Here is an 11830-nt window from a genome sequence, read left to right as displayed (position 1 = left end):
TGAATGACACCAGACTGACAGTGTGGGACGCTGAGCCAGAGAAAGCAGAAGTTGAAGGGTGGTGACAGGCTGGCCATCCCACTGTCTCACCTCCCGTCTCTCTGAGCCTCTAAACTCTGTCTCTGTCTCCAGTGAAACTCTACGCCACCTTCAGCAAGGTGCACAGGGCAATAACCACAAGTTGCTGACATCCACATCCCTCCTGTTCACACACAAAACATGTTAAAAGGAAACAAGGCAGCAGGAAACATGTCTTTTAAAACACATTCACTTTGCCGCCTTCCTTAATTTAAAAAATCAATCTTTTCTTATGTTAAAAGCTAGAAATGGTTTCTTAGCCCTGACATTTTTCAGAAAGTTGTTTACAATTATATGACAGGGAACATATCGTTTTTGTGCTTACAATGATTAATTATTAGCGTAACTTCAAAGAATCTGTTTTGGCGGTGTCAAGAGAATTCAAAAATAAAAAAAACTAAAGTAACCACATATTTTTTTATGAAAATGAACCATGGGTTTACCACAGCAATCATAGAGTAACTTATGTATTCACACTAAAACCAGTAACCACAATACTTAACTAAAATTATCTATGGTTTTACTACAGGAACAAGAGTTTAACTGTGGTACTTAAATAGCTGAAACCACAAGTAAAACTCCCTTTTACTACTGTAAAAAAATACTGTACTGTTTTTTATTGAAATCTACTCAGATTTGACTACAGAAACATGTTTAACTGTGGGATTTGTTGAAGTAAAACTACCTTTTATAGAAATAAACTATGGTTTTATTACAGGAACAAGAGTTGTACTGTAGTATTTGTTGTGAAGGCATAGTAACCACAAGCACAACCCGCCTATAGGAAAATCAATTTTGCTACAGTGTGCTCATGGCTGTGAATTCATCAATGTAACTACGATTACAGCCTCACGGTGGTACGAGGATAATAAGATTATGTTTTTAAAACACCGCAGCGACCTCTTGTGGTAAAAAAAAAAAAAAATTCAAATACAATTTCTTAAAGAGAAACATTCGTTAAATGAATCCATAATGAGTGTGACTGTAAATCTGTCAAATGGGACACTGATATATATTTTGTCTGCTTACATCAACTAATATGCACGACTATTCAAATTTAGGCCTATATGTTTAAATTGTCTTAGTCTTAAGCTGTAATTGCAGAAATACAGTCTAAAAGCAACGTGATTCGTAATATAAGATGGAAAGGGGCAAAACAGACGTTTCTAAATTATGCCACACTATACATTTCTGAGGACAAAAACTAATCCTAGAAGGGAAGTTCAGAAGAAGGAAATGAATAAAGAAATTCTTACTTTGCTGAATTAACTGCTTAATAAGCAGATCAAGCTTGGCTTCAAACTGCCATCAGCATTAATACGAAGTTTCAGACAGAAGCACAGAATCGATTTTATTTTATTTTATTACGAGTGATTTTGAAGCATTTCTTAAAGTTACAAAATAAAACCTACTAAAAGGACAATAATTGTTCTTATAATAATTGTTCTGATAGACGTTTCGTGTTGTTTTGCGTGTAGATTCCCCGTGCTTATGAATATTAATGTAGATCAATCGCACTTCCAGAAGGGCTGTACTTTGTTTGTAACCAAAAGTTAAGTATCCGAAATAATATTCACAAACGAAATCGCTTCCGGTGTTCAGATGCGGTTATTTCACTCGTGCTGCACTTATCTGTATGGCAGTAAATGAAAAAATTGGCTTCCTTTAGGAGGCGCACTGGCGCTCAGGATGCCGAGCACTCCATTGACGCCATTCAAAACTCAGGATATTTTAGTGCTTAATTAGAGACAACTGTACAGTAAAACGTTTGCATATTTTAAATACATAAATTCCAAGGATTGTTATCTGGCATGCAAATGGAAATCCGTCCCAGCAATCGCTAAAAAAAAATATTTAAAAAAAATACCTGATCAACTCACCACAAACGACTGTGATTGGTTCGTCCTGATTGGCGCTGAGAAAAGTAACAGTTACCTCGTGACAAAGTCTCCTTCGTACTGTTTTACCAGCGCTGTGAATAATATTAAATACACGAATAATGACACTGAAAAACTTTAATACCATTGAATTGAAAATGCACAGTGGAAAGTTCAAATAAGAAAATAATTATTACCCGACCCACAAAGAAAACAAATGCTCAGTCACCAATCCCCTCCCATTACGATGAGAGCTAAATGCCATTCTATCCACTAAATAATTCTATGTCCGCATGTGAAACTAATGGACCTGCTACAGTTGACAACATGAGGAATTAAGTTTCGCTCTCTGGTGGACTGACAAGATCCACCTTTTCACTATCAGCAGCACGCCTGCCTTCCATTGAGGTAAGGTTAAAATTTATGTCAAACTAGTATACCGATGATAATTATTAGCTATTTGTAGTTCAGTCATGTAGTTTGTTATTAGACCATAAGCAATATAACACGTATATTAAAACGTAAGTATTAAGTGCAATAAACCGCTATGCCAGAGTGAATATTTAGATTGTTAACGTGCAGTTTTGTAACCGAGTTAAAGTGATGATGAGAAGAGTTGTTATTGTATTTGAACATTTGATTTACACTGACAGACAAATTAATGCTGTAGTGTTTCAGGTTCTTTCACTTCCATCATGTTGTTTCATGTCCTGCTCCTCCTTCATGCGTCAGGAGGAGCGTCTTCCTCCATCTCGTGTTATGATGATCAGGGGAAACCTGTAGACTGGTTTGTATATTTTTTTGTATATTTTATATATTTTTTAAATGACCTAAAAACACAATACATGCAGCATCTTGAATCACAGTTGTAGAGGCACGGCAGTTCATCTTTGTACACTGTCATGAATGTTTTATTCTGTATTTTATTATACAATATTCCATAGTTTGAAGTCCTAGTGCTATATATATTTTCTATGATTATGATGGGTAGTTGACATGGCATGTCAAGCAGTGTCCAGTGTACACTACTGTTCAAAAGTTTGGGGTCAGTAAGATGTGACAGTAAAAAGTGCAAGTGTCAGTAAAGACATTTATAACATTATAACAAATGCTAATTCTATTCATCAAAGAAAAACAGGATTCCATAAATTATTAAGCAGCACAATTGTTTTCAACACTGATAATAATAAAAATGTTTCTTATTAGAATGATTTCTGAAGGATCATGTGACACTGAAGACTGGAGTAATGATGCTGAAAATTCAGCTTTGATCACAGGAATAAATTACATTTTAAAATATATTCAAATAGATTTTTTTTTTTTTAGATTGTAATAATATTTCAAAATATCACTGATTAAATGAATACAGTCTTGGTGACCATAAGTCATAAAAAAAAAAAAAAAGATGACCCCAGACTTTTGAATGGTAGTGTACTTCAGCTAAAACTACTTGAAATAACTTTATTTTTGAGTTATTGTATATGCAGTTTCATGGCCTTATATTAATTAACTTAATTAACTTATTTATTCACAGCAGAACAATATAAGTAAACAGAAATGGCTACTTAATGTAGCCTAATAGTACTTGTATTAATATTAATAATATAATATTTTTATAGAACAAATATAATATAATTTATTACAGGTTAATTATTTTCTCTGTTAATTTACAGTAGAGAGATCTTTTATTGTTATATTTGGTGTAGGATTCACTTTGAATATTTTCACGCAGAAATTGCTAGTAAAGTTCACAAATAACTACACAGAAACCATAAGTAACATTGAATTTAACATGAAAGTTTGAAGTAGAAAAACTGAAATGGTGTATTTTCTTGTAACACATATTTCTATAATCTTTGTTTTATTTACAAGAAAAAAGTTTTTTTTACAGTGTGGGTTAATACATAAATATAGTCGATGTAAAATGTAATCATCAATGTGAAGGGTCATATTTCTCTTATTTCTGTCTCTCCTTACCAGGTTTTACTTGTACAAACTCCCACACCTGCATCATGAGCCTGTGCAGGAGGGGCTGAAGTATCTTTTCATGGATGGAGAGAGTGAGGGATGGATGGATGGGAAGACTTTAGTTAATGACAGTCAAAGTGCTGTTGGTAGAACAGTAGGGCCTTTATATGAGGTACAGGTCACACTCTTTACATAACAAATTATCTAAATTAAAAAAATGAAACGTTCAGATTTGCTTAAACCATCTTCTGTTCTTTCATTATCAGTCATTTTCTGGCTGATTTTAGAGAAGTTACTCGGCTTATCCTGTTCTGTAGTCTGCACATTTTGCCAGTTTTGCAGAAGTATAAAAACACTGAGTTTGCATTTCCATTGCAAGGCTTAATTATAAATCTTTGTCAAATCTATTGAGATTTAGAATCACATTTACTAAAGTTTTTTTCTGTTTACACACATGCAGCAAGATCAAACTGAAACTCAAAAGTAACAAAGCACCTAAAGTTTATGGCTTTAGGTGCACATACATATTTCATAATGCTTTATGTCACATGCTTTAGGAACTCAGGCTTTAGATCACACGCTCCTCACAAGGCATCTGATCCATTATCTCATACAGTCATGTTTATTACGAAGAAACTTTGAGCTTTAACTTTCTTCCAGGGCGGTGATGTTGGATACATCTTATATAATGACCAGCCACCACAACAGACACATTTTGGAGGTGCAACCAGGTCTTGTGGCCACACCAAAGGTGCTGTTTTAGTGCAGTTAACTGCTTAAAATGCTATTAATGGAACACAAACAAACATTTATGGAGGATCGTGTTAATATACACTATTTTTCTTTGTTCCAGGAGTTGTTGTCTTCGACAAACAGCAGGGCTTCTGGTTGGTCCACAGCACGCCTCATTTCCCCCCTCCTAAATCACAGGGACAGTTTTCATACCCCAGTTCTGGCATAAGTAATGGACAGAACTTTATCTGTGTCACATATCCTTTCGAGCGCTTTCAGACCATAGGTATGACTCCAATACATGTGACAAATTAGTGATGGTTAAAAATGGGCTTTTTTGCATTAAGTGAGTCTAAACACTGGGATAGTCCACCCAAAAATTCAAATACTCACCCTCATGCCGTTCCAAACATGTAAGACTTTCTTCCACAGAACATAAAAGAAGATATTTTGAAGAATGCTGGCAACCAAACAGTTTTGGTTCCCATTGACTTCCATTGTATTTTTTGTCCTTACAATGGAAGTCGATGGGAACCAAAAATGTTTGGTTACCAACATTCTTCAAAATATCTTCTTTTATGTTCTGTGGAAGAAAGAAAGTCATACAGGTTTGGAATGACATGAGAGTGAGTACATTTTTATTTTTGGGTGGACTATCCCTTTAATGCTATAGTTTGTGACTGTAAGTATGAATCAGGTGTGTTAAAGTGAACAAGATTAATATGATCTATGCATGTTTTACATTTTCATATGCTTGATTTAAAGTGAGTCTGATGTTGGAAATGCTGCTTGAAATGCTTCTCACCTAACCTTTTCATGTGCAATTTCTAAAGACAAAACATTTATGGGATGCAGTTGCCATAGTGACTGTTAGAGTAATCCGTCTGACACAGTAACCATAGTGACAACACCTCTCACTGTGCTGCTCTTTCGGTCCATTTTGTCTTGTGCTTAGTCTTGTAAATCACAGTATTATCAGACTTTCCGATAAAAGTAATAAAGCAATAAGCCAGTATTTCTTAACCCTGTTCCTGGAGGCACACCAGCAGTATACATTTTAAACTATTCTTAACCAAACACCAGACATACCTGATTCAGCTCATTAGCTTGTCACTGGAGATACTAAGGCCTGAATATATGGGTCAGATGAGGGAGACATACAAAATGTGTATTTTTGGTGTGTCTCCAGGAACAGGGTTGGGAAAGTTTGTACGAGTCAAGGCTGTATGTTTCAGAAGTGCCTAAAACCCCCTTTGCATGGTTTCAGGCGGCTTATTTATTCTGTAAAACAGTGAGTAATATGGTAATTAACAACAAAACTTTTAACAAAACATTTTTAATTATTATTATTAGCTTGGATACCATAACCAGCCTACAGTTAGACAACAATAATAATAATAATAATAATTATTATTATTATTGTTGTTTATTTTTATTATTTTATTTTTTGTGGTTTGTCTTTCTTGTGGTAATGTAATAGATTTTCATATTATGTAATTTATTTCTCTGTAATATATTTCCTTATTATTATCGTTGTTGTTGTTGTAAAATAATAATAAGAATATTAACAACAATAATAATAATTATAAAAACAACAACAATTGTAAAAATACTAATTATTATTGCCATTATTATTAATATTGTAGTTTAATTTAATTTTATTTATTTTGTTATTTTGTTGTTTGTCTTTCTTATGGTAATGTAATATAATTTTATATAATGTAATTTATTTCCCTGTAATATATTTTTATGGAATGTAATTATTTCTCAGTAATATGTTTGTGTGTGTGTATATATCTTGTAATGCATTTTATTTCTGTGATATATGTTTTCCACAGGTGAGCAGTTGAAAATCAATCAGCCTCACATATATGACTGCAGCATCCCTGCTTCTTTGGCCGCTGCTGTACCTGCTATGGCTCAGCTCTGTAAACACACGCTGGGCAGATGGGACAACACTTCCTCCTCGCCATCCAATCGCAGTGTCCCACTCCTCTCACTGGCTGGGACAGAGTTCATTAACTTTGCAAAAGGTGCATCATTTGCCAATGGTAAGACTCATTTTTAATACTGATATAATGGTGAAAGTGACACTTTAACGGCAGCCAAATGAGTTAAACGATCAAGATTTAAACATTTAGCTCTTTTTGTTAAACAAATATGTTTTTTAAATCATTTTTCTATGTAAATATGTACTAGATTGACATATTTGACAGTTGTGATGTATCTTGCTGTTATTTTATTCCATGAAACACTTGCCAAGTTAAAAGAAGTTCAACTTGTATACACACCTAGAGCCCTATGAAATCTGCTTAATATTTCCATTTTATTTTTTTATTTTATTTTTTTTCCCAAATATTTTTTTTCCGTTTTAATTTTTCTAGATTCTGTTTATTTATGTTTAAATTTTTCTGGACTCCATTTTAATGGTCAAATTAATTTTAGTATTAAAAAACCATGCCTAATTCACTAAAATTGGACTCCATCACACACAAAAAAAAAATAGATGTAAGATTTACTAAAAACAGTTTTAACTCAGAAATTGCTGGTAAATTTCACAAATAGTTATGTTTAAATTTTTCTGGACTCCATTTTAATGGTCAAATTAATTTTAGTATTAAAAAACCATGCCTAATTCACTAAAATTGGACTCCATCACACACAAAAAAAAAAAGATGTAAGATTTACTAAAAACAGTTTTAACTCAGAAATTGCTGGTAAATTTCACAAATAATTACAAAGAAACTGCAGGGTAACACATTGAATTTAATGTGAATTTTTGAAGTAGAAAGACTGAAATAGTATTTTCTGGTAAAATACTCCAATAATCTTTGTTTTATTTACAACTTCGAAAAATTGTTTTTTACAGTCTATGCATTTTATAAAAAATAAGAAGTAATCCTCACTTTTTCACTGTTTCTTTCATAATCAGATCTGTATCACTCCTGGGTGGCACCTACACTTCAGTCCGACCTGCTGGTTCAGTTCTGGCGTCGCTCCACGGGCATCCTTCCCTCAGACTGCTCTCCAAGCTGGAAAGTCCTCAACATAGATCTCATTTCCCCAGGCCAGAGAGTTACGTTTAAGGCTACAGGGGACCATTCGAAGTGGGCCGTCAGTATGGGTAGCAGTGCTGGAAGTGGGACGTCTAGCGGCTGGGTCTGCGTAGGAGATATTAACCGTGACGAGGCGGAGGAAAGGAGAGGCGGAGGTACAGTGTGCCGTCAGGATGCTGCGGTGTGGAAGGCCTATCGATCGGCAGCCCTGCAGTGTGAGACCTGTGGTGGAGAAGTGCAGACGTGTGATAAAGCCGCACGGTATCGCTGAAGCGGGACACAGAATAAAGAATTCAAAATCAGGGTCATGCAGAACGGCAGCCAGTGTAGGTGTCAAACAGGTATGATTATGAGGTCAAACACTTTATATATATATATAGCAATTTTAGGGCAATAATAAGGTAGTTGATTTAAATGCAAATGCAACAGGAGTGTACATTTATGATTGCAATCTTAAATTCATCTCATGTATAATAACTTTGGCAAAACTGGCTATAAATTTGATTTTAATACGGTACAGCTTTGTTTTTTTAAATCTGTATATATGAATATTTGCTTGTGCTATGATCACATTTTTTTTTTAAATAAGTGTTAGAAGGTGAGAGTGTAATTTCTGCAGGATTAAACTATAAGGCAAAACAATGTCTATTTTGAATCAAATTTTAAACTGTTGTTTAAACAAATGGGTAGCCAAACCTCAAACTTGAGACAGTGTTGCAATTAGGTGTCTTGAGTGGCACCGGAACTCCACACATTATCTCGAACCTCAAGAAGCCAGAAGTGCATTATGGGAATTAGGCTGGGATGTGTATAGTAAAGATGTGTTTAATCCTTCAGCTTTTGTTGCTGTATTACATTGAGGAAAATAAAAGCACTTCATGTGTCTGTAATTACATTTGTTTTTCTGCTTTAGGTTTTCACAAATTCAGGGCTACTGCAAAATATGCTGAATAACTCAGGGTGACTAAAGCATCCACTAGTGAGCTCAAAAAGAGGCCTAAATGAATGAATATACTGTAACTTCAGTACATTAAAACAAAGAAAATGGGAGATTAGTGTAAATAATAATAATAGTAATATGTATAGTATACATTACCATTCAAAAGTTTTTTTTTTTAATTGATCAAAAATACAGTAAAATATACTCAAAAGTTTTCCTGTCATGCCTAAGCTGAATATATATATATATTTCACATTAAATTCAGTACTATTTCAGACTAATTCGCATTAAATTCAGTGTTGTTTCTTTGCAATTTTAGCAATTTCTTTATAAATAAAATGTAAAATATTTTATGAAATTATATAATATATACACCCATGTTTTTCATATTATAAAATAATATAATATTTTATTAAAAAACACTAGAAATTACAAATAAACATGTAACACTTTTCACTTTTCTTGTAAAATATACCCCAATAATCTTACAACTTCTTTACAAATAAATTAGAATAATCTTCACAACTTCAAAAAAAACAATATTTTAACAGTGTAATAATTATATAATTTATTTAAATAAATAAATAATTTATTTTTATTTTATAGCTGCAGAGAAGACAAAATGAGCAGGACACTAATCAACCAGCTAGCCACAATTGTGTACTGGCCAACACTGAGAACCCCATCATCCCAGGAGCTTTGTAAAGCTCTCTTCTACCCCAACGCAGCTGCTCATAATCAGCACTTAGGTGTTATCATTGGTGTAGGAGGGATAAAAGTGCTTAAGCAATCAGAGAGTGATCATTTCATTTGACTGCAAACACACACACACACACACACACACACAAACAATGCTTTCTCTCTCTGATGCCAACCTAAACAGGCCATGGTTTATGTACAGAAAACTGTATTACTGTGGTACCTTTTAGTCAGTCTATTTTTTAGCAATATGTTCTTATTAATATGTCCAGCAACAGTAGAATGATAAATACATAAAAGCCATGAAGTGTCATGGAAATTAATAGAATTAAAAAAAAAAAAATCTGACATGTTTTAGTCAGTATAAATGTTTCTATTTCTGCTTGTTGTGAGTGCAGTACCTACAAACTTATTTTTTAACAATCCTTAAATTACATGTGACACCTATATCAATCAATAATGAGATCTTGAAGGCAAGAATCGGGTCTAAAAGCTGTCAGTTGTATCAAAATTAAAGTTTATTACAAGAATAGGAGGTATGTAGTGCATAAAGGTGTCAGAATACAGATCTGACGGTACAGGACTGAAGCTGCAACATGCTTTTCACTGCGCAACACACCGGAACAACAATCACACAAGAGCACCTGAGAATAAGGCACTTAACAAACCAGTGACCAAAAACAAAGACCATGATCGGAAGGGAATACTAACTTACTACTTACTCAATGTATCTACTATTTTCATTAAAGAGTAATTGAAACAGTTGCCATTTTTCCAAGATAAGCTTTCAAAACTGTAGTATCCTACATTTGTTGTCACATGGCCTCTTCACATTGCATGTGGCGACCAGTTATCATCTTAGAAAAATAAAAACTTTTGGCAAATGTAGTAGATATACAGACATTTGCATACTATATGTGAGTGTAGTATGATAGTATGCTGTTCCGAACATAACCAAAGCCTGAAATGAAACTGACCCCTCTTCCGTGCTGAGAGCTCTCGCATGCCTCAGTTCCCACAGAGACATCAACAGCATGCAAGAAAGAGAACGCAAGGTTCATTAGGGTATTTTTGATGATCGTAGCGTTTGTCGGGACAAAAATAATGTCACAGGCAAAGCTTTGTTGCATTTTTTTAAAGGAGTTGATTTGGTATCAGAGAACTGGAGACCTGCAGTACAACACACTTTCAGCTCTGTTCCAAAACCTAGTGAGCTGCCTACATAGGCAGCACTTTAAAGCATTATAGGTGCTCCACACTCAAAGCCTGTTCCAAATGTAGGCTGCATGATCATGCTGCCTTCTTAAACGCTTTCTTTTGGCTTATTTTTATGTATACCCAGAATGTGGAAATGATTACATTTCATTCAATACTGGAATTTAGTAATAAAAAAAATAGGTAAATACGATTAAAATTGACTATTTTATTCAATATTTTTGTGCTACTGTACACACATTACCTTTCAAAAGTGTGGAGTCAGTAAGATTTTTTTTGGGATGTTTTGAAGGAAGTCTCTTATGCTCACCAACGCTGCATTTATTTGATCAAAAATACAATAAAAACAGTAATATTCTGAAAATATAACTAACTTCAAAATAACAATTTTGTATTATAATATATTTTAAAATGTAATTTATTCCTGTGATCAAAGCTGAATTTTCAGCATCATTTTTTCAGGGTTCTCTGATGAATAGAAGGTAATAATTTTTTTTTACTAGAAATATAAATATTTTGTAACATTATAAATGTGCTTACAGTTGCTTGTGATAAATTTAATGAAATGTTGCTGTTATTTTAGCATCACAGAGATACTATTATTGTTTTTATTATTAATATTTTGAATCGGTTTTTATTTTTTATAATTTCAGTTTAGTAATTTTGTTGTTATTGTCATTTTAGTAGTTGTTTATACATGTCTATACAATTTGTATAAATTTTTATTAAAATGATAAATGTTGCCTTTCAGTTAGCTGTATATATATATATAATTCCATTTTATTTGTTAACATTTATTTTAATGAAAATGTTTTTATGGTTCTAATTTTAGTTTCAGATTTAGTTTTAGTTAACTATAATAACCTTGCTGAATAAAAGTATTAATTTCTTTCGAAAAATTTTACTGACCCCAAACTTTTGAAAAGTAGTGTATTATTATTCTTACTAGATTATTGTGCTGTTCGCTTAGAAACAAACCACTGAAATCAATTGTAAAGTCTCCCTTGTTCGGCCTGCCAATGAAGGGTGTTTCAAATTGGTCACTTATGAATTTGTTGCCTTAGATTGTTTTACACAAACTTTTTTACTCGGTTTTTGGAACAGAGTCACCATAACCATATACCATAGCCATAATTAATCTTTAAAGAGAAAGCGCATAGTAAGCAACTATCAGCTGCATACTTGGTGAGGAAATTCTAAAGCGGCAGTGGTTTTTGCGACTCATCTTCAGGTAGGTGGGTTTTTTTCAGTAGCTTTTTGCCCGC

General features: G+C 33.5%; 1 protein-coding gene across 4 annotated transcripts; it reads left to right on the top strand.

The window, feature by feature from the left end:
* Positions 1-2237: 2237 nt before the first annotated feature.
* On the top strand, positions 2238-8651 carry dnase2 (deoxyribonuclease II, lysosomal). 4 transcript variants are annotated; one of them, XR_001638291.1, is made up of 8 exons: positions 2238-2363; positions 2626-2742; positions 3936-4095; positions 4584-4674; positions 4777-4941; positions 6494-6706; positions 7588-8052; positions 8625-8651. XR_001638291.1 is itself a non-coding variant. In XM_016536371.1 (7 exons), exons 3-7 carry the CDS (start codon positions 4003-4005, stop codon positions 7980-7982), a joined length of 957 nt encoding a protein of 318 aa, XP_016391857.1. In that variant the 5' UTR covers positions 2238-2363; positions 2688-2742; positions 3936-4002; the 3' UTR covers positions 7983-8601. The 4 variants fall into 4 exon arrangements, 3 of the variants coding, with proteins under 3 accessions (XP_016391857.1, XP_016391856.1, XP_016391855.1); XM_016536371.1 differs by lacking the exon at positions 8625-8651 and having other exon boundaries at positions 2688-2742; positions 7588-8601; XM_016536370.1 differs by lacking the exon at positions 8625-8651 and having other exon boundaries at positions 2634-2742; positions 7588-8601.
* The last annotated feature ends 3179 nt before the right edge of the window (positions 8652-11830 follow it).

The sequence above is a fragment of the Sinocyclocheilus rhinocerous genome, unplaced genomic scaffold (genome assembly GCF_001515625.1).
Source record: "Sinocyclocheilus rhinocerous isolate Xijiao unplaced genomic scaffold, SAMN03320098_v1.1 scaffold5, whole genome shotgun sequence".
Classification (NCBI taxonomy): Eukaryota; Metazoa; Chordata; class Actinopteri; order Cypriniformes; family Cyprinidae; genus Sinocyclocheilus; species Sinocyclocheilus rhinocerous.
Note: the sequence above shows the minus strand (reverse complement) of the source record. Positions and strands in the feature narration are given on the sequence as shown.

Excerpts from the sequence above, each read along its gene's own strand:
- dnase2 (XM_016536370.1), top strand. The coding sequence starts at position 2,651 with ATGTTGTTTCATGTCCTGCTCCTCCTTCATGCGTCAGGAGGAGCGTCT. Across the intron at positions 4,096-4,583 it reads CAGTAGGGCCTTTATATGAG|GGCGGTGATGTTGGATACAT; the intron begins GTACAGGTCACA and ends ACTTTCTTCCAG. Across the intron at positions 6,707-7,587 it reads AGGTGCATCATTTGCCAATG|ATCTGTATCACTCCTGGGTG; the intron begins GTAAGACTCATT and ends TTTCATAATCAG.